The sequence below is a fragment of the Etheostoma spectabile genome, chromosome 11, assembly GCF_008692095.1.
Source record: "Etheostoma spectabile isolate EspeVRDwgs_2016 chromosome 11, UIUC_Espe_1.0, whole genome shotgun sequence".
Classification (NCBI taxonomy): Eukaryota; Metazoa; Chordata; class Actinopteri; order Perciformes; family Percidae; genus Etheostoma; species Etheostoma spectabile.
In genome coordinates this window covers 12209761-12233920 of record NC_045743.1, presented here as the reverse complement: position 1 = coordinate 12233920, position 24160 = coordinate 12209761, and the positions used below count along the sequence as shown (strand labels likewise).

At 39.5% G+C, this 24160-nt stretch overlaps 1 protein-coding gene across 1 annotated transcript in view; it reads right to left on the bottom strand.

Annotated features, from left to right (window-relative positions):
- The window catches only part of erbb4b (erb-b2 receptor tyrosine kinase 4b), a 104360-nt gene that overhangs the window by 32559 nt on the left and 47641 nt on the right, over nucleotides 1–24160 (bottom strand). The window contains exons 14-15 of the mRNA XM_032529960.1: nucleotides 20692–20790; nucleotides 16395–16577 (exon numbers count right to left, since the gene is read on the bottom strand). Of these exons, the coding sequence (XP_032385851.1) occupies nucleotides 16395–16577; nucleotides 20692–20790 (282 nt within the window). The remainder of the gene's footprint in view (nucleotides 1–16394; nucleotides 16578–20691; nucleotides 20791–24160) is intronic.

Below are 24160 nucleotides of genomic sequence, written 5' to 3'. Positions count from 1 at the left end.
GAGTAAAACAGGTTACTGCGTTTTTAGGCTGACAGAAATCTGTCTGAAGAAAATCCTCCTGGGTAAATACGCAGTGTACAGCATTGTGAACGGTATCAAACTGAATCAAGTTTTGAATAGAAAAGGCACAAATGATCGATTTCCAAAAAATAACAGATTTGGTAGCAGACTGTTGTTAAGCTGGGGTACCAGAATGTGTGTTGGCCCAAATCTTTACACCAATCTGCCTGTATGTTTGTATGAAAAGACAATGTGCTCCTTGGAATGAAGGATAAAAGAATGCTTTATAAAAGAAGGCTGAGTTAATCTTTCTTTGAATGCAAATATCTTTCTTTAGGCTTTTTCGTTAAACTTGTGAGAACAAGCTGCTGTTTGATCAATTAAAGCCATAAACTGGAGGCCAAAATATTTTCTTTTTCAATTAACATACTTTGTTACAAAGACAGTACTTCCCTTAGCTTTCCTTCTTTCAATCCATTCCTAATGTTACAGTATGTACTGTGAGTTTGCCAATTTACAGCCCAATTGGTCAGATGGGGGTGTCTAGTGAAGTGGCCTGCGAGCCTCGACAGCACTGAGACAGATTCTGTTAGAAGAGAAAACAGCATGCAACAAGGCTTACAACTTCCCACCAATCGATACAGGGATTAACTGCCACTTAGACCATTACACCATCCTTTTTCAGGTTTGGAGTAATGAACTGTAATAGAGAAATGATAATAATGATGATAGTGATAATTATTGGGATATTAACAGGGCAATCACAGGGTGCTGTAACGGGAGACATTAGCTATGATCTATTATGATTGATCTGTTGCGAGGCAGGCAGCTTTGCATTTGAATGGGAGTTCCAGGGATTGGGGTGATGTGGACAGTATGTCTCCAAGTGTGTTGGCAGATTTAATTCAAATACAAATAAAAACCAATATATATATATTTTTTAACTATCCTAGTTGAATTATAATCGCATCAAGTCTCTATGTATGCTTTTATGAAAGGGCCAGTTCACCCAAATTTCAGATAAACATATTGTCTTACTTACCGTATCTAGTCATGCAGATACTCTTGGTTTCATTTGGTTTAAAGATACATTTTTTGAGATTTCTGCTTCCACATGAACGAGAATTTGTTTGGGTTGGTGAAAGCGTTCCAAAATTCAACAGCTAGCTACAGAACTTGTTTATATGGAGTTTTCCTTCTGAAGAAAATTTCAAATAAAAATGTTCACAGTATAGTTTGCAAATCGTGTATGAGAAAGTATGAGAAAATGACAAGGAATTTTAAATGCCATGCTTTGAGTATCGCAAATAAAACTCCATTCAACTTCACTGTATTAGGGTTGAGGCAGAAATCATAGAGGTACAGTTGATATCAAAAACCAAGACAAATAAAACCAAAACTATCCGCATGGCTGAGATACGAACATGTACAGCATTTATATAGTGCTAATAATTTGCCTCTCATTCACCTATTCACACATGCATGCACAAACGCAAAAAAATAGGGTGAAAGTAAAGTTAAGTAAATAAAAATAGAACTGCTTTGTCTAATCCTTATGTTTTTGATGGTATTTTCTTTCTCTAGCATTTACTCATTCTGAGTTTGCTTTGTTTCCTATACTTCCAGTAAATAATTCATACAGTTTCTCTCATCAATCCAAGAGGTGTGAGAACTCTTGTCTGTGTGCTCACAGATATTTTTCATTGTGTGTGTGTGTGTGTGTGTGTGTGTGTGTGTGGCTGACTGTAGGTGATTGTTTGGTAAGCCTCGGAGAGCCTGAGAACTGGAAGCTGCTATCAACATTGTATGGCTTCTTCTCTTCCTCTGAGCTCTGGGATGTGTCGCTGAATATGTGTGTGGGAGCAAGAGTGTGAGTGTGTGAGGTTTTTACAGCCAAGCCCAGAATGCTAAAAGGGAGGGTGAGACATGCCTGCATCTCATCGAAGAGTTTTAACAAAGGCCATATTGTAACGGGAGGATCCTGTCTCGGCCATGATAACAGCCTCAACAATGGCATACTCTGCGCCCTGATCAGGACAAATGAGCGCGACAGGTTTTCTATAGTTTTGTTCCATTTGCTCCATTTCTCAGATGATTCTGATGACACTCCAAAACAACCTTGAGCTGTGACATATCCACACGGCAACTTAGGCAACTTTAAAAAGAGCCACAAGCTTTCATATTATACTGTTTTGGCTTTTCAGATGTGTTGGGATATCTGTCCAAGCAGGGTCCACAGGCACAGGGGTGCAGGACTGCGTAAGGACAGGGAAAGTGAAACTATAAACAATTTGGTTTTATAATATGACACTATTCAAATTTGTCTGAAAGACACATTTGTAAGCTTACGACTCCCACTGAGACAAGCAGAATGAGAGACAAAGTCAGTGTGTAGGTTAAGTTTTTCATCATGGTGCTAAAGTATTTTTTCTTAACCATTTTAAAGTAAAAAACAAAACAAAAAAAACTGTACAAACCTTCACAACTAATGGCAATAACTTATTACAAATTTTTAATGGAATGTGTACTTTTTAACCTAAGGGCAAGTAATTCAGATAGTATTTTAGACTTTTTTTTAAATGTTTTTCCTTCCCCCCACCCTTCTTTGTGTGGAGATGGATTGGGATAGAATCTTTTTTGTATTGTGACGCCAGACATTTATTTTCATAAACTCTCTCTCTCTTTATTTTGTAATGTCTCCAGGAGAGAGGCCAGGACAGGTGTGGAGGTGTGTTTTATTTAAAAATGTATTCTCCTGTCCAATGGTTCTTTTAACCTACTATTAATATTTGACCTTCTTTTAAATAACCAAACTGTTTTTTAAGGAGGTGTTTTGCTCACACAAGTGGTCACCTTGTGCCCATGCCCCTCGCAGCACCCAGTGTTTCAACCCTAACCTAACCATTGCCTAATCCTAATGCAGGCAGCGCAGCCTGTAAGGCGACCGTGGGGGCTTAAAACACCAAACACCGAAAATAACAGATGGTGCAAGTGTGACGGTATGACTTGACCTGTGCTAAAACAGCTACATTAAGAGTCCACACCCGTTATGAATTTTATTGCTAATTACAGTGAACCGGAACATGGAGAGACTGAGATCATTAAAAGGTTTAATGGGATGTTGGTTGTACTTGACTTTAATTGCTTTTTTCTCACAGTTGCCCTCTCTCATCTTGGTACGTGCATTATTACAACACCAAAAGATTTCCCTGCAACTGAATTGACAGTTTAGGAATTGTGCTTAACACACTGGGCTTTATCCAACACTTGATGTTATGTGTTTGTTCAAAACTAAGTTGTAGCAAATACGCAATATGTCAAGTCATGGTCACAGGTTCAAGAGTATTTCAAAAACAAGAGATACTATAAATGTCTAATGTTCTACCATGATGACTGTGGCATAGTAAACAAACTGACAAAACTCAGGCTAATTATTGAAGTAATTACCATATTTTTCTGTTTAAAATGTTTTTATCTTAACACAATTGTCACATAACATTACAACTACAAATATGGATTCCATATTTAAAAGCATTAAAGCACAGTTAAAAAATACTTAATGCCTCACTATTGTGCATATTTTTGTAGAAACACATTAAAGAATAATATATAATTGACTTAACAGGGTGACTCTGGCAGGGAATATAAGTTGTTATAGGTCGATTGACAGCATCATTAAAAAGGAACTATTTATTTCAGATGACGGCTAATTTTGCGCCTTAAAAACTATCTTTGACAAAGTAAACCTTTGATACACACATATATATATATATATATATATATATATATATATATCAAATACATTCTATACAATGCGTTTCCTTTACTTTCATGAAGGTCACGAAGGTCAAAAAATTGCGAAAACTTTGAACATGTCCCCAAGTGCAGTCAAAAAAAACATCAAGCACTTCAACAAAACTGGCTCACATGAGGACTGCCCCAGGAAAGGAAGACCAAGAGTCACCTCTGCTGCTGAGTTCATCTGAGTCACCAGCCTCAGAAACCGCAAGTTAACACCAGCTCAGATTAGAGACCAGATGAATACCACATAGAGCTGTAGCAGCAGACATATCTCTAGAACAACTGTTAAGAGGAGACCGCGGGGATCAGGCCTTCATGGTCAAATAACAGCTAGGAAACCACTGCTAAGGAAAGGAAACAAGCAGAAGAGATTTGTTCGGGCCAAGAAACAAAAGGAATGGACATTAGACCAGTGGAAATCTGTGCTTTGGTCTGATGAGTCCAAGTTTGAGATCTTTGGCTCCAACTGCTATGTCTTTGTGCAACGCAGAAAAGTTGACCGAATGGATTCTACATGCCTGTTTCCCACCGTGAAGCATGGAGGAGGTGGTGTGATGGTGTGGGGGTGCTTTGATGGTGACATTGTTAGGGATTTATTCCAAATTGAAGGCATACTGAACCAGCATGGCTACCACAGCATCCTGCAGTGACATCCCATCCCATCCAGTTTGAGTTTAGTTGGACCATCATTTATTTTTCAACAGGACAATGACCCCAAACACACCTCCAGACTGTGTATGGGCTACTTGACCAAGAAGGAGAGTGATGGAGTGCTGCGCTCCACAGTCACTGAACCTGAACCCAATTGAGATGGTTTGGGGTGAGTTGGACCGCAGAGTGAAGGCAAAAGGGCCAACAAGTGCTAAGCTTCTCTGGGAACTCCTTCAAGACTGTTGGGAAACCATTTCAGGTGACTACCTCTTGAAACTCATCAAGAGAATGCCAAGAGTGTGCAAAGCAGTAATTAGAGCAAAGGGTGGCTACTTTGAAGACACTAGAATATTAGTTACTTCACCCTTTTTTGTTAAGTACAAAATTCCATGTGTGTTCATTTATAGTTTTGATGCCTTCAGTGATAATCTACAATGTAAATAGTCATGAAAAAGGAAACACATTGAATGAACAGGTGTGTCCAAACCTTTGGCCTGTACTATATACATATATACAGTAGCTCAGCCCAGAGGGCACACAACCTGGCACATGTCCATCAGATATGGACTGGATATCATCACACTCAAACCCACAAATATTCATTCATCAATCTAACCAGGAATGCACAAACACAATTCCCATGAACAATCACTTCACACAAGATTTGCATCAGTTCCAGAGAGGCTGGTGAGGAGGCATCTACCGTGGCAGGCGACTAATTGAACATGAAGTGGCTCCAAGCTGTCGCAGCATTGGCCTTTCGCCTGCAATGCTAAGAGATGACAAGCTATCCACTAGCAGCCTTAACAGACACTAACACTCTGATGGCTGGAAACTACCTACACACAGGTGCATATTTAGAATCTAACTATATTAACATACAGTATGACAACATACATAAATACACAAAGTCCCATTAGCCACCCACATTTCCAACCATCTCCAGGGATTGAAACCCTATCCTATGTAAATTGATATCATTAATGATGAAAAAATAGTGGGCTGGTCAGTCCAGGATTCATTGTAATTACGGGCAGACTACATTGCACGTGTAACGTATGCGGAGCGGACGTTCCAATACTAAGCTTTTACTATAATCAATGTAAATGGCCACACTGGGCAGAGAGTAGCGCAGAGTGATGCGTAAGCTCCGCTATTTAAATTTTTTACACAAGGCGCGTGTGGCCATTTTTCACCGAAATGGATCATAAAGTGTCAATATTTCTTTTAAACGAAACTACCAATATACAGGAAACAACTTAATGACTGTGAATGAGCGTATTGGCAGTTTCATTTGGAGATTTTGTTGTTATTTCTTGTTTTTCCTCACCTTCGTCCTCTGATAACAGTGGACAGTAGAGTTTCATGGAACTGTGCCAGCTCCAAAAAAACTGAAGAAATAACAATCCCAAAGAAAAATCTCTTTTTGTCTCGCCTGTGACTCACACAATCCTACGCCGTGTGTATGTGACTTACATTCCGCGGCACACACACTACGCTAACAGTCCGCATAGTATGTTAAGTGTTCAATGTATCCAAACTTTGCCCCTTTTGTTTTTATTTATTTAAAAAAATGATGGGCACTGAACCACAATTGTGCTAGTGGTGTTTAGACACCCTCATAAATAGATGTGTAATGCGTAAATCAATGTTTTTATTTATTCAGCCACACCCCCTGAAATAGAATAGATTCAAGCAATCAAAGAAAAACTAACGTTTGTCGATACATAGTCAAAGAGTTACACACCAATATGTGATTTGAACTTTGTGGTTCAGGCATATTTTATTGCTGTTTTGACCAACTGCTTTTATGATCTGTTATAGTTGCGTATTGCAAAAAAGGAGAAAAAAAAGAAGCGCACAGAGAAGCTTGCCAATATTTACAATGTGTAGCTTGATGCCACGCTTACATGCAGCCTCATCACTGCAATGATACACAGCCTAATCAATAACAATTACAGCAGCGCAAGACATTTTTTTTTTCTATAGTGTACAAACCTTTCTCCTATGCTTTTACAGTCTTGGCTGGATCCCATGCTTTTACAAATGTAAATTTCATGACATGTTGAGAGAAAAGCCCACTTCTACAGCCTCTAGACTTCATAAGTGATACCAAAAGACACCCCCCGCCCCCCCCCAAGCACGTGCACGTGCACACACACACACACACACACACACACACACACACACACACACACACACACACACATAGTGAATTAGATCTCTGTTTGCAGAGATGCGAGTGTCGGTATATCTATTACCTCTGGGAAATAAATACAACATCAAAAGGTGAACCTGTTCTGTAATGAGTACAGCCATGAGGAAATATAGGGTAAAGATTGATATCTCCAGCCAATGTAATGAAGTTGTGAGAACACTGACAGAAAGAGTGAGAGGAAAAGTAAATAAGTAAAAGAAAAACTGACTACATACTTTGTACGTCAAATAGTGTCTGGGTGTGGGTGTGTTTGTTTGTTTGAAGGTATCACGATATGTACTGTGTCTACAAAAGATGTGTATGCATCATCCAATCAAATTATGAAATGTTCACTTTGTTAATGCTTGTGTTGCCAGTTTGGATACCTACAAGCCTTCATTTACCTGCGTGAGAGTGTGCGTTTGTCTGGTATTCACTCATTAGTGTAGACCTGTCTCCCTGAGCTGCCAGTCTCATCCATTGTGTGGGCTGCCTGCAGTCATCCATTTCCCTCACTGCCCTACCTGGCCACATCCATCTCAGCTAAGCCAGACGCTGTTAAAACTGCGTCACTGCTGTGTGTGTGTGTGTGTGTGTGTGTGTGTGTGTGTGTGTGTGTGTGTGTGCGTGTGTGTGCGTGTGTGTGCGTGTGCGGTTGCGTGCGCGTGTGCACATGAGTGAGTGAGTGAGTGAGTGAGTGAGATGGTTGGTTCTCCCAACCAGAAGGGAGCAATCATTTTCTGGAAGGGTGCCATAACCACCAACAATGCTATTAACAATTTAAAATAAGGGAGAGTAACCATGTACCATGCAGAGACAAAGCTCTGCAGGTTTTGAAAGCCAATCAATCCCCTCAGCAGGTGATTTCACTGGTAAGTTTCTCTCTCCTTTCTGTGTTCTTAAAACTTAAAGGCATCAAGCATTTAATTAATAGGTATTACAGTGACCAAAATAAATACATTAAAATCAAATAAAAATATCAAAAACATAGGTCACTAGTACTAAGATGCATCATGGATGAAATGCACTGAAAGGACGTTTGATGTGTGTCAACTACAGCCTGAGCATTGTTTTTGTGGATCCGGTATTGCCAAAGTCAAGTCTTTTTCGAAAGAATACTTTAGACAAACAATTGTAATGGTCACTTTGTGTAATTAATCAAACAATCTGCATCATACGGTATCAGATGGTAAAGTTAATGAGATCACCTTTTCATTTAAGACAATATTGGCCCTGCAGTACATCAAACAGACACTGATGTGAAGGCAGTTTAATCCAATTTCCTGGAGCAATTTTTTTAATCATGGATTTCCCTACAACTTTAACAACATGCTCTTGATGATACAGTACACTGTGCATGAATACCACTATCATAAACAAAAATCCATGAATTTTACCTTATCAGCCCTCCAATTTGATGCAGATTGCAAAGTTTGCTTACCAGAAGAAGGTGGGAGTGGAGGATGCCATTCTATATCTACAACACAGGGTATACTCTCACTTGGGCAAAGGAAGCGGTGCTGTGAAAATCATGTTCTTTGATTTCTCCAGCGCTTTCAACATCATCCAGTCCCTCCTGCTGAGAGACTAACTACAGTAGATGAGAGTGGACCCAAGCCTGGTGACCTGGATCACAGATTACCTCACTGAACGGACCCAGTTTGCTAGACTGGGGGACCTCACATATGAGGCTGTGGTCAGCAGCACAGGGTCGTCACAGGCAACTCTCTCCTGTACTCTTCACCAAATACCACTTGTGGCATATGCAGAAATTCTCTGACGACACTGCAACTGTGGGGTGTATCAAGGATGGAAAGGAGGGGGAGTATAGAAGCATTGTGGAGTACCTTGTGGGATAGATAGATAGATAGATAGATGTTTATTGATCCCAAGAAAAATGGGAAATTCCTGTGTTACAGCAGCAAAAACAGTCACAAAGCACAAAATATAAATATAAATGAAATACTAGGAAAAATATACATACATACAATATACATGAAATAATAATACGAATAAAGTAAAAATAACAATTATTTGAATATGTACAGGATGGGGGAACAAAAATGTGCAAATGCTTAAATAATATGCTAAAATGTAAATGTAAATAAACCAAATGACCAGGTGGCATTAGTGCAGTAGTGTGGTGTCCAAAAGTCTCATCTACCACCCAGAGATGACATGTTAAAGAGTGTTATTGCTTGTGGAATTAATGATTTTCTGTAGCGGTCCGTGCGGCATCGAAGCTGTCGGAGCCTCTTAGAGAAGCTGCTCCTCTGTTGGACCAGTGTGGGGTGGGGATGGCGTAGTACTAACCAACAGCAGCTGAACACCACCAAGGAAATGGTGGTGGACTTCAGGAGGCCTTCCATTCTCTTGCTGCCTGTTACCATCAACGGGGTGAATGTGGAGACTGTCAGTACATACAAGTACCAACGGGGTTACATCTTGACAAACAGGACTGGTCTGCCAATACTGATGCACTTTACAAGAAAGGGTACAGCAGGCTTTATTTCATTAGGAGGCTGGGGTCCTTCAATGTCTGCAGCAAACTCCTGCTTATGTTCTACTGGTCTGTCATGGCCAGTGTCCTTTTCTATGCCGTAGGTGTTGGGGAGGCAGCACTAAGAAGCGGGATGCTGGACATCTGGACAGGCTGGTGAGAAAAGCTGGCTTTGTGGTGGGCATGGAGCTGGAGTCACTGACATCAATTGCAGGTAAGAGGACTCTGAGCAGACTGCTCTCTATAATGGACAATGACCGCCACTCCCTGCACACCACTTTCTCCAAGCAGAAGAGCATGTTCAGTAGTAGGCTCCTGTCTTTGTTTTGCAAAACAGACAGGATGCATAGGTCATTTGTCCCTAGGACCATTACGCTCTTCAATGCTACACAGAAGATGAGGAGTGTGATTGACTTAAGCGTTTAAGTCTGCTCTGCACACTGCCCTTTGTACCATGCCTTCATCTGGGTGCCTTTATACATACACATAAACTACCCTGGACTGGACTAATTGGCACTGTTTGACTTCCTTACTGGCTAGATTAGCCACTTGCCCATTTCGCTAGCTTGCCTGTACGGTCAACATTCCACGCTGTCTTTTTGTCTGTATGAACAGTTTTCAACTTTAACTTAAACCTTTCTTTCCTTTGTATTTGTGTACTAAGTACAGTGTGTGTGTGGATGTCATATGTCTTTGTGCCTATGTGAATGTATGTTGTGTGTAAGCTATTGGACACCTTAATTTCCTTTGGGATAAATAAAGTATCTCTATCTATCTTTGATTGATTGATGAAAACATGTATAAAGCTGCTCTCTCAAATCAAATCGGCCTTTCAGGCTTATATTTGTCCAGGGAAAGGAAGGTATTCTAACCGCAAACATTGAATCATAGACTTATTTATGCAGTCACGAAAGACCACCATAAAAAAAGCGTCAGAATCAATTAGTTTGGAAATGAAAGACAGGGACACAGCTAGAGCGAGGGGAAGGGAGATAGGCGGACACTTGTTGACATTTCTAAGGGTTGGTAGCATCAAAGGCTTGACGCCTGTGATCTGCCTCTCGCTATGTTAACATGCAGCCTTGGAGCAGGAGTGCTATTCGTCAGTGCTGGAATCCAACGTATGAATGCAATTCAAGGGTTTTGTACAAGACACAAGGAAAAGATAGATAGATAGATAGATAGATAGATAGATAGATAGATAGATAGATAGATAGATAGATAAGTAGATAGACAGATAGATAGATAGATAGAAAACAGATATGTATATATTGGGGGGTTCAATTGACATGGTATAGTAATCACTCGGACAACTTGATGGTTTCACTCACTTTCCGGTTTAACACATTCATTTTAACACAAAGCAGTTTTGTACATTAAATAACCTAATGTTATTTATGTGACAATACTTTCAACAATGCTTTATTTTGAAACGAAGACGTTCCTTGTCACTGCACCAATGGAAATGTTTCCTAAATCACCATTCCTTGATTGGCAAAAAGACTTGCTGTAATTTGAATTTGTCAAGGTAATCGCATTTAAAGTGATCTAGCTGGTGCCCTCAAAAAATGTTGTCCCAGTGGAAATGTTAATCTGGAAGTTTGTACAAGTTTGGCCGGAAATGTCAGCAAAACACGAACAGTGTCCCATTTAGATACAAAACATAGTAAGTACAGTCCCTGAATATATCCAAACAAGACTTAACAGGCCTGCCTGTCTTCGAGCACAATATAAGTTTATGCTGAAACTTATTTCAGCATAAACAAGTAGCTCTGGTAGAGGTTGGTAACACAAACAGGGTTCTCAAAAGTGAAAAAAAAGGGGAAAATGTAATATTCGGCCAGTGGATGGCTTATCGCAGCAGTCCACATACATTGAGTCGTACCTTATTACTGACATGTGTATAGTGATAACACAATATTTGTCCTAACAAAAGATAGAGTTCTAAAATGAACATCTCTGGGAACCTAAAGTGTATCCTTCTTACATTGATGTTCAGAGAGAGACTGAGAGAAACAAAAATAAGAGAATCACATACTGAAAAATATAATACATCAGAGAAACGGGAGAGGGAAAGGAGACAGAGTAGAATGGGAATAGGAGTGAACTGAGTTTTCATCAGAACCCTGGGGATGTATGTAATGAGTTGGAGAGAGGCATGTTTGCCTAGTCTGGTTTACACAGAGAAATGACCCTGTTATACACACTGTAGGGCCCTCTTACCACACACACGTGCACGCACGCACACACGAATGAAAATGAGTTTTTTTTTAACATTAATATGAGTTTTCCCAGTCTGCCTATGCTCCCCCAGCGGCTAGAAATAGTGATAGGTGTAAACTGAGCCCTGGGTATCCTCTACCTGTGCTCTGCCTTTGAGAAATTGAAAGCTCAGATGGGCCAATCTGGAATCGTGCCCCTTATGAGGTCATACGGGCAAAGTTCTCTAAATTGCCCTCCCAGAGAATTTGGCCCACCCCTGAGAGAGAAAGACATCATGGCTTTCAAATGAGCGAAGTGACAGTTGGTCAAGGCCACCCCTCTCTCCTCCTCAAAAGCTACAGACTCAGAAATGGCACATACTAAGGAAAGCTCATTGTGGGACTGGCTCTAGTGGCTGTAATTCTGTACCAAGGCTGAATTTTGGGAAAGAGACTTCAGATATGGTTTTAGGGGACCACTACGGTCTATATAAAAGCATCCAAAGAGCACCATTTAATGGGACCTTTAAACAAGTCTCACAGTTCATGGAAGACCAAGTTCTCCTTCAAAAGCTGGACACGTGGTGTTGTTCACACTAAATATTTAGTGGCATCACGGTTACGTACAACCTGTGGGAATGCAGCCTATGATATACAGTGTTTCAGCAAGGTAGATAGAAAGAAATAGGAATTTATTTTACCTTATAATTATTACTTACCCTGCACCCTGTCCCTTCTTCCCTTTCTACCTGCCTGCGCACTGTGCGTAGTGCTACTGCACACGGGGAATGGGGGGAGGGGAGGGGAGCAGCTGTCCTCTGCTCCTCACAAAACAGATTCAGAGAGAGGTGACTGTTTTGGCGGTCACACGAGAGAAATACCTCACGTGCTAGTTAGACAATAGTCTATTGACGACTTTTTTAAAGAAAGAAAGCTTGCCTAAATTTATCTGGAAATATTTATCCTATTACAACCTGCATCAGTTAATTTTGTATAAAATACGAGCTGCATTTATATAGTGATTTTCTAGTCTTGATGACCACTCAAGGGGCATCCCACTACTGGCATCATTCACCCCCTTAACATACACATCCATACACTGGTGGCCGAGGCTTCCATTCCATCTGCTCATCAGATAAACATTAAAGGACATTCTCACACAGCATCAGGAACTACTTGGGGTTCAGTAGCTTCCCAAAGAACACTTTGACATGTAGATTGAAGGGGCTAGATAGACGACCGCTCTACCTTCTGAGCTACAGCTACCCACAAGCACTAGGACCCATATTGTAGAAAAATAGTGCCCATGTTAGTCCCTGTCAGTGAGTAAACAGCTAAAAACAGCTTCTTAGATATTCCTAGAACTGGCATATCTAGTAAGTAAGGTTTAGTCTTAGTTATTTTCTTGTAGTTCTTAGTTTCTTGTAATATTATCTAGGTCCATATTACTTTTCTTATGTGTGTGACTCTTTGTCACAGGGTAATGACTCACTTTTTTAAAACTAATTAGTTGAATTCAAATGCAAAGTTATCCGTTAAGGTTAACTTTAGGGCTGTCATTAGAGAAAAATATTTTATCTGGATTAATTACAAGTTTATCTGTTACAAACATACTTTAACAGGGATTTTTTTTAAGTGTATAATGCACTTATCAACATGTGAGACGGCATGTATGCTTGCTTTATGCAAATGTTAATTATAAAGCAAAAATCCAAAACAATGACGAGTACTGTCTTAAATATACTCCAGAATAACCTCAAAGGTACTGTATGCTCAAAAAATATGCTGAAATCATAATGTAGCAAACTCCCATCAATCTCATCAAGCAACAACAGATGGGCATATTGATCTAAATGTCAGATTACTTGGTAATACTAACACAATGCAGAGTCCCATTTCACACTGATATATGGGTGGAGGTGCTTGGCCAGCAATTGGTATTTGAGACTCAACGTGAGGTGGTAACTCAATTCACATCAACAGTATATGCAAATAACTTTAGTCTTGTTGAGAGAACCATCTGAAAGGGCTTTGAAACTGAACATGTCATTCAAAATACAATTTTCTTTATCAATTTCTGCTCTAAGAGGTTTGTTTCTGCTAGCAATCCACAACGTTACTGCTGCATCACCTCCTGGTTTCCCAAACTAGTGAGCACCACAAGCCCCACATCACAGAATGCTCGTGGGTTAATCACTCGTCAAAATAATTTATGACGTTTAAAGTGAATGATGCTTTTTGTGCTAATAAATACATCAAATCAATCAAAACATGCCAGTAGCATATTAATGCTTGTTGACAGCTTAGTAGAGTAATATATTAAAGAGGAAATATGTATTGGTACCAGAGTGGTATGGGCTCATTATAAGATATCATCTTCTGTCTTTTGTTGTGTTAGCGGGGTATCGGCAGATGCTGTGGTATTTTGGTACTCATATTGGTATCAGAAATGAAATGTGATATAAAGACATCTCTACAACGTTTAACAGATAACCATGTATATTCGGATTTCACTTCCTCTAAATTAGTTGATAATTTAGTATCAGGCTTCTTGAGGACGTTGTCCAGATACACTGAACAACAAATTATTTGGCGTTTTCTTTTTATATCACTTTTGGCATTGTAGTTGCGGTTCCAAAGTCAAACATCTGCCATTGTAACAACACTACACTTTATAGTGTATGAACAACAAGACCCCAGAGTGGTTGAATGAGGAGGAAATTTAAAAAGCAAGCAGACATAATGAGGAAAAGTGATATAGTGGGTTATAGTGGGAAGATATGGAAAGATAAAACAGGAAAAGAAAAATCAGACCCAAAAAAAGAAAAACATTCTGTGGCATCAGAGCCCTGCATGCGTAGTAGCTCTAATGAATCTGCTCATTAGTATGATTCTCATGGCAGATCACCCCATTAATAATTTATGGCAGTGATGGCGGCCATGACAGAGAGGCAGGGCCACCGGGATGTTGCCTTAGAGAGTGGAGTTCTATCACTTGCAGGTGCCTTAAGAGCCCCGCAAGTCCCTTCAGTACTGGATGTACACATCCATGATAGAGATAATGAAATTATCGGCAGGAAAGATGTTTGACTCAGGTCTGGGATAAGATATTATGAGCACTACATGTCTGAATGTTGATAGTGGTCCCAATTTACCTTGTTGGCAATATTTAGACCAGTGGTTCTTAACCTTGTTGGAGGTACTGACCCCCACCAGTTTCATATGCGCGTTCACCGAACCCTTCTGATGATGGCCAAGCGGGGCGTGTCATCACGAATCATATGAGTCGGGTGTGTGTCTTGACCTCCGCCGAATCCCTGAGACTGACTCACCGAACCCCTGGGGTTCGATCGAAACCAGGTTAAGAACCACTGATTTAGACAAATGCATTGTGTAGGACACTTAGTGTTTGCATGAACCCATAAGTATGCACCTTATTAACCATGGTCCTTGGCAACTATATGAGTCACCAGGAGCCGTGGCCAATTATTAAAAACACTAAACAATACACGCTTGAGACACAGAATAACTGTGGTAAATAATACATCCTCATGTATACTCTACTCTTTATAAATTATACATCTCTATGTTGACAACTGTTCACAGCGGACATATTTATTTATGTGTACATAGCCAATCTACATTGTTTTTCCACAAAGTAATTTGTGTGATTAATTTCATACCATGAAAATATTTGTGTTGCACAGCATGGGAAATCTGTCAGTGTGGCAAGAATGAGTGTTTCTTCTAATCGCCGGTGGTATAACAAAAAGCACTTTTTGTGGTGTGATCTTAACTGTGTCCCAAAGCGTAATTGATAGTTTAATATTCTTCCATGGAAGCTCACTGGAGTACTGCATGCCTCTGATTTAGCCAGAAATGGCAACAGAAATATTTGTCTAAGATATTATATCCGGGAATGAAGTGACTGCTAAGTCCTTTTCCTTCTGCTTCTTTTGGCTTTTTAACCAATTACTTTGTTCTGTGTACTTTGTACTTTTTGTGTGTCAAATGCAGAATGTTTAGAATTATAATTATATCACAATTATATACATAAAGTGTAGTGCAATAGCCCCGCTATGTATACATTTTGATAATTAATAAATAAATGAATACAAAATGTATATGCTCATAATACTTGTGTTGTTAGGGTTGTATACTGTGGCAGAGATGTTAATTTAACTTCGTGGTGATTTGTGTCAGGCAGAGCCAGAAAAAGGGAGATGATTACAAATTGAATCTGTCACCTATTAATATTGACAAATTGATTAGAAGTAATTATAATGCACTCCTACAACCGTGATCCTGTAACACTAGGCTCCCTGCACTCAACACTTCCCCTACCAAAGTCAAGCAGGGCATTGAATTATTTACTTAAGTTCTCCAGAGAAGGTGGCAAGGGGCGCCGCTGTCTGCTGTTGAATTCTCTACACACACCAGCACACTCACACGGACACTTTACCAAATATCCACAGACATCTACTTTTTAGTCTGGAAGCAAAGAAGTAATTCACTCGGCCTCAAGTTGAAACATTATAACGTTATCAAAAGGAATATTGGTGGTTTAGTCGATTATTGTTTATATGTAATCCAAAGCAAACACAAATTCAAAGTATAATCATACATGTAAAACAGCAGTTAGATGTTAGGGAGAAATAATCTTTCTAACTAAACCGAGAGAAAAGGACGTGTTATGGGAGCATAGCAATCACAGTGGGTGGATCAATACAAAAGGTAATGGAACAACAGTCAAAATTGACACCAGCAAGTTTTATAATACAACCATAAAATATAAGCAGTGGATCCACAGTCTGCAGTAGAGATCCACTAATGGTTCAAATGCTCTCCATCTGTCCAAATCTTTTCATATGATTGATTCAGATATTTGGTGAAACAGCCAGAATATTAATATTAAAAACATCCCTCTGCTTATCTATCAGCTTCGAAGCCTGCCAACTATCCAACCAAGCAACCACTCAATCACCAAACCAAACAATCGTACAGCAAGTAAAGAAGCTAATAAAGCAACCTTTTCCGTTCTTACCTTGGCAATCTGGACACACCAATTGAGCAACAGCTGGGATCCGATGTTATCCTTGTGCTCGAGGACATAGTCGAGCAGGCACCCATGAGGCATCAGTTGTGTGACCAGCTGGATGGTGGGACTCAGGCAGACACCCAGCAGGCGGACCAGGTGTGGGTGCTCAATGCTCGCCATGATCAGGGCCTCCTGAATGAGAAAGATATACACTCAGGCATGTGGGGAAAAAGGTTTGGTGTAGAGGTTGACTGGTCTGAAATAACGTGTCATCCGATTCAGTGTTGTTCACTGTAGGTAGCAGCCAACTGTTTCATCAAAACAAAAAACACACTGTGGTCACATGTTATTAGTGTGATGTTAGATAGTGCTGTGTAACTTTAAAATTCTGTTCCAAACCTAGGCACCACCGTGCTACTCAATATTTGGATAAAGAAGCATAAGGACCCTTAAGATCCTGTTATACAACACCCTTAGGCTTCTTTCTTGATGACTTGTCAATTACTAACTAGGATGTGTTTCTGTTTGCATATTTAGAATTAAAAAAAAACTATGTACAGAGATTTACCAAATACATAATGTGTTATATTGTGCCCAAACAGATAGTCTTCCGATTAGTGTCAGAAGACAAATGCCAGAACAAAAGTTTAAAGACTTAACCCACTGGCAGATCGTACAAGTGTAGACTGAACTGTCAAAGACCATATGATCCCTTATTCTGTTTTAAGGCTGAAGTTTATCTTGAATCAAGCAGCAAGATTCCACAGAAACAGTAGACTTTCATTCATAACTTCGATATCAAAGTGACTCACTGCATCACAAGACTGTCAGCACGCTTTGTAGTTGACTAAAAATGTAGGCTAATACACCTACGTGACATTGATGTAACTCATTTGTCACTGTCCTTTAAACCAACATGCAGTACGAGTTCTGTATTTCCAGTGGGTTGCTATTAGAGAATAATATGTTCTGTACATAGATGAAGCTGCTTCAGTAAATTATTTATAGAGCTTTGAACTTGCCTGAAGTTTCATCACCTTTACGTGCGGCATTTTTAGAACAAGAGCAAAGATTATATTAGTTTGCAATTTTGCATATGATTACAAACATGCAGGTTATTCAAATGATACAGAAACACTACCAAAGGCAAATGTAAACCTCTATCTATTCTGTTAAAGTATGCAACTACCCAACAAAGCACTGTGACTACAGGGGTTATGGGTTAATGTGATGATTCATCATGAGATGGATAGCTGTGCAGCACGAACAGACAACGTAGGTGGCAATGGTTGTGTGTATGTTGGAGAGAGACAGATATACAGTGTGTAGAGGTCCACTGAACACTGACAGGGAGATACTACCACAACCCAGTCTAGGATTTACAGTATATGGCTCATGTATCACAACGCTTGCATAATTGGAACCCTGCACATGTGCTGGCAGTGTATTCGGAACAGTACAGAAGATGGACACAATCCCTTTCAACAAAATCTGGACCACTCTAGGGTTACCCTATTAAAATAGTGTTTCCTGAGATGTTTTAACTCTTCTTGATGATAAAAGGATAATATTATATAGATTAAAATCTGTGAGCTCAGTTCTATGAATGGATAACCCCAATAACATTAAAATACAATAGCATGTTAGTTTTGCAAGCTAAAATCTACAATAAAGGTAGGTAAATAAAAAAACATTCAAATTCTTGACTTGTTGACTACTATTTAGGTATGCTTAAAGCCGTGGTAGGCAGTTTCTTTATGGAATCATTGGGAAATTACCGTATTTCAAAATAATAGTTCAGCAATTGTCAAATGTTCTGAGAGAAAACTAGATTTCTCTTTTAGAAATTAAAGGCCGTGATTAGAGACTTTGGCCTGTCACAGGTCATTTCATTATTTTATTTATTTCTTCTCTATTTAGTTTCCCTTTTGAACTAAATTGCAACCAAATTTAAACATAATACAACATCATTTTTCATTCTCGTTCAAGTAATTCCTTTATATTAAATTTAAAATGTAATAAAATGTTCACATGTCTTCAGAGTCATATTAAAACTAAAAACCTGTAAATTGCTTCTACGGCAAAAAGCACTCACCCTACTTGTTCTAACCAACTTACATTGGAGATCCGTGTTTCATTTTCATGAGTACTAGCATTACATTTGTAAAATAGTTAGACCCTTGTTCTCTTGAAATCCATCTTTAATCAATACACATAAACTTTGAGGTTATTTCCAAAGATTGTGTTTGTGTAAGTAGAACAAAACAATCTCAAGGATATTGATGTACCTTTTTCCTGCAAAGCATTGTGTAATTTTGTTTCAAAAGGTACTTTACAAATGCAGTCTATTATCAGTTTATAAATATACTGTACGCATTTATTGTACACAAGTGATGTTTGATAATCATATAGAATAAGTACTGAGCAAAAACATTAATGAAAATAACTGGATACTTCTTATACTACTTCTTATTTATACACATGGGAAACAGCATGACTGAATGCAATTTCCAAGGACGGACCATAAGGGTTTATCCTGCTTCAGTAAAAAAACAAGCATTGGGGAGGATGATGGCTTTTCAAAAGGAACTGCATACTAGCATTCAATGTCTGCCTGTAGCCACTACTAGGATTATATAAACATACATGCATGGCAACATTGCTGGGTACGGACACCCTGCACCCTTGTTAGGCACTGACAGTCGGGAGGCAGTCTTGGCATTTTGTTGCTGTTTAAAAGGAGAAGCTTCACTCCTGTAATGGCTCCACAGGTAGGGGGTGGGTGAAACACACACACTAAGAGAGACTAAAGGACAATCAATCCTTGGTGACATTCTCTAAACAGTCAGTGGCAAGTGAGTGTGGCCTGCAGCTAGAAGGTCACCAGTCAGAATTCCCAGTCCGGCTGAGAAAATATGGACGGGTAGAGTAAATGAATGGTACTCTCCTTTCCCTCTGTAACTACCACTTATGTTCCCCGGAGCAGACGTTGAGCCCCAAGCTGCTAAGGCGTCAATAGAGGAATATTGTGGAACAGGGTGAATATGAAGTAACGAGAAAATACTGGGAGTAACACAAAATGACTAGACTAAAAATCAACACATGTGCTCTGTATTTCTGTTTGAATCTTGACAGGTATTATTAGTTTTAGTTTGGCTTATCTCTCTCCAATAATTGGGGGAGGAATTATTGGGGAAAAAAATAAATTGGTGATTTTTCCTCTTTTTTCAACTGTAATCAAGTCCAGCACTCAATGCAAATAAGCATCCTTAGCTATGCATGCAGGTTTTTACATAACCCATCTGAGTGAGTGTTGAAAAGGGGGGCTGGGGGATTTTAGCTGGCTTTGTGTCATGGTGTTCACACACGCACACAAACACAAACACACACACACACGCACGCAGCACACATGCACACACGCACACACACAGATCAAATTGCATGTTTTTTATTTTGCATGAACATGAATATACAACATTAAGAGTTTTAAAACTCTACACCTATATATATCTATCTATATAAATATATATATATGTGTAGTAAAGCCCCATATCACCTTCTTTTGTCTTCCTATTTGTTCTTTCATTGCTGCTTCTTTGACTGTCAGACAAGCCCTCAAAGTGCATAAAGCATTAAATTAAACACACGCAGGATATTCATTCAAGTTGTCCTGATAAAAATAGAACTGCTAACACAAAACTCTCCCTCTTAGACTGTCAAACGATGAGTGCAATTGGGTCGCTTTAAATGCGTGTGTGCCTGCATCTGCATGTGTACGTGTGTTGATGGAGGTTATTTCATCTGCATTGCATCATCATAGGGTGATAATTTAGAATTTTTTTTTCTCCACTTTTCTGTTTGAAATGAGCTGAGCTGTGAATGTTTTATAAAAGGGGCCTCGTGCACTGTGCTTTGAGCCTGTGGCCTGGTGTGTATGTGGGTGTATGTTAGGGTCCAAGGGGCCACTGATGGTTTCTATTCTGGTGTCTATGGGGCTCAAACTTAGTTGTTAATAGCTTCATATCACCAACAGAGCTGACATCAGTAAGTTTTTCTTTTTAAAAATTAATTTTTTAATCTTTAAAAAAGTTTTTATGATGGTCATATCCCAACAGTAAACTGTGTGTCACTGTAGTAACATATACTTATCAGGGATAGGAATATGTTTTATCTACTGGACTGATCTAACCAAACATAGCTTGGAATGCTTTAATAAAACTACATATAATTAAAGCTGATGGAGAACTAGAAGAAAATTGTATTTATTGTTTCTGTTTCATTTTCAAGTTTTCAAGCTACTCACGTCCATGAACTCCACGTTAGCCTTGGGTCCCGTTGCCTCATTTAGGATTTTAATGGCTACAGGAATCTTCACCGTTTCACCTTCTGGGACCCAAATACCCTAAAGAAACACACACACAAACAGATAATGAGATGTTACGGAGAACGCAAAGTTACAAAAACCTACTCACCAACATCAACAGAAAGATGTCAGAAATTTGAACAGGAGAAATCTAAATTAATACATTGAGGAATTTTCACCTTGAATTTTACTGTTCTGTATGTGGTATGATTAACAGTGATTTTGTCCTTCAAAATGACCTGGGAAAAGCTACTTAATCATTTTGAAGTATCTCATTTTCTGGTGGGATTAAAGTGATTCAGCAGCTGCCAAAGTGGTCAAAGCATTTTAAAGAGGAGAAAAATCAAGAGCCTCTCAACTTGAACCAAATGTTCTAACTGTGTCCAACCTTTGTTATGCCCTGATGTGACTACATATCCCCAGTGACAGCAGGTCCTGATCATTCCAGATCATCAGCTGTCATTTCAATGTGATGCCCTCTTTTGAAACTCAATCTTTCTACTTGCACTTACTTGTGTAGATCCATATTATTCAGCAGAATAAATTGCTGTTTTTTCTTAAATTAAGGATTCAGTATATGTTAAGTTGAAAACGATGGTAAAATGGACTGCTTACCAGTTAAAGCTATCCTGTGAAGTTATTGTATAACATAGTTAAATTCAGTGTTTCTCACCTAAATCCATTTTGTGCATTCTACAATGCATTTTATTCCTAATGAAATACTCATTCCTCAAAACATTTGCAAAGCAGAATTTTGATAATATTCTGAAACCTGAACCATTTACATCAGCTCGCAGCCTTCTACCTCACATTTGTAGGTGCTTTACTATGTTTCTTGACCTCCAACTCTGAAATAGTGTGAAACCAAGGGACATCATAATGCCCTGCTTTTATGTAACAAATCTGGTCAATCTCTGAGGTAAATGGAAGTTTAGGTTTAGTTAAATAACTCTCTCTGCATTTTGTTTCACCTGTTCATTGTCTTCCTGCTGGCTTGCACGCAGCACACCTGCATGCTTGTGTACCTACATGTTTGCATATGCTAGTAAAACACAAAATACAAAAACTCTACAGGGTACCTTTAGCAACATAACACACAAAAGTGTGTGTATTGAGAGTTATATATTGAAACATTAGGAGAGGTGAGCCGCAAAAAAAAAAAACTCAATCAGAATGCTAAACCTCAGGACGAGTCAAGGCCTCTGAGTTGTGCCTGTAAAAAAAGATCATGCAATCAAGCTGCTGAAGTTAGGTTATCCTGCAGACCACCTGGGAGGATCTCAGTATCAACAAACTGTTCCTTAACCCTGAGATGATTCAGAGGAGGGGATTTAGGTGCACCTCTGATGCCTCCTGGCCACCAAGGAAAACTGTCTGGGTCATAGTGCTCACTTACAGTGGTGTGAAAAAGTGTTTGCCCCCTTACTCATTTCCTGTTCCTTTGCATGTTTGTCACACTTAAGTGTTTTGGAACATCAAACCAATTTAAATAATAGTCAAGGACAACACAAGTAAACACAAAATGCAATTTGTAAATGAAGGTGTTTATTATTAAAGGTGAAAAAAAATCCAAACCATCATGGCCCTGTGTGAAAAAGTGATTGCCCCCTAAATCTAATAACTGGTTGGGCCACCCTTAGCAGCAACAACTGCAACCAAGCGTTTGCGATAACGTGCAATGAGGCTTTTACAGCGTCCTGGAGGAATTTTGGCCCACTCATCTTTGCAGAATTGTCCTAATTCAGTTACATTAAAGGGTTTTCGAGCATGAACGGCCTTTTTAAGGTCATACCACAACATCTCAATAGGATTCAGGTCAGGACTTTGGCTAGGCCACTCCAAAGTCTTCATTTTGTTTTTCCTCAGCCATTCGGTGGTGGACTTGCTGGTGTGTTTAGGATCATTGTCCTGCTGCAGAACCCAAGTTCGTTTCAGCTTGAGTACACAAACAGATGGTCGGACATTCTCCTTCAGGATCTCTTGGTAGACAGCAGAATTCATAGTTCCTTTATCACGGCAAGTCTTCCAGGTCCTGAAGCAGCAAAACGCCCCAGACCATCACACTACCACCACCATATTTTACTGTTGGTATAATGTTCTTTTTATGAAATGCAGTGTTCCTTCTACGCCAGATATACTTGACACACACCTTCCAAAGAGTTCCACTTTTGTCTCATCGGTCCACAGAATGTTGTCCCAAAAGTCTTGGGGATCATCAAGATGTGTTGTGGAGAAATTGAGACGAGCTTTGATGTTCTTTTGCTCAGCAGTGGTTTTCTCCTTGGAACTCTGCCATGCAGGCCATTTTTGCCCAGTCTTTTCCTGATGGTGGAGGCATGAACGCTGACCTTAACTGAGGCAAGTGAGGCCTGCAGTTCTTTGGACGTTGTTGTGGGGTCTTTTGTGACCTCTTGGATGAGTCGTCGCTGCGCTCTTGGGGTAATTTTGGGCGGCTGGCCACTCCTGGGAAGGTTCACCACTGTTCCATGTCTTCGCCATTTGTGGATAATGGCTCTCACTGTGGTGTGCTGAATTCCCAAAGCTTTGGAAATGGCTTTATAACCCTTTCCAGACTGATGGATCTCAATTACTTTCTTTCTCAATTGTTCCTGAATTTCTTTGGGTCTCGGCATGATGTGTAGCTTTTAAGGATCTTCTGGTGGACCTTACTGTGTCAAGCAGCTCCTATTTAAGTGATGCCTTGATTGTGAACAGGTGTGGCAATAATCAGGCCTGGGTGTGGCTAGAGAAATTGAACTCAGGTGTGAACAACCACAGTTATAGTATGTTTTAACAAGGGGGGCAATCACTTTTTCACACAGGGCCATGATGGTTTGGATTTTTTTTCACCTTTAATAATAAACACCTTCATTTACAAATTGCATTTTGTGTTTATTTGTGTTGTCCTTGACTATTGTTTAAATTGGTTTGATGTTCCAAAACACTTAAGTGTGACAAACATGCAAAGGAACAGGAAATGAGGAAGGGGGCAAACACTTTTTCACACCACTGTATGAGACCCTGATGAACGGACAATATATTCTTACATGGCTACAAGTCGCCGGGAAATTTCCCAGGAAATGTGCAAGACGTTTCAAAATGGACATCTGCACTCCTGTTCAAATACCTCTGACCCAGACACGTGCTACAGTATAGAATCAATGGATGAATCTACAAAAATGACCAAATATGATTTCAGTGAGAGTATAATCTTTCTAATTTCAGCTGTGTCTTTCTGTACCACTCCCCAACCCATCATCACACTGGTGGTGACCTCAGCTACCTCTTATTTCACTGTAAGCCCAGGGGTCTAAGTGTCTGCTATTACTTATTCTTTTCCATCCCCTGCCTCCAGCCTTCCATCTCATTTCCTGTCATTAATGATACTGCAATTTGTCTCTCTTGTCAT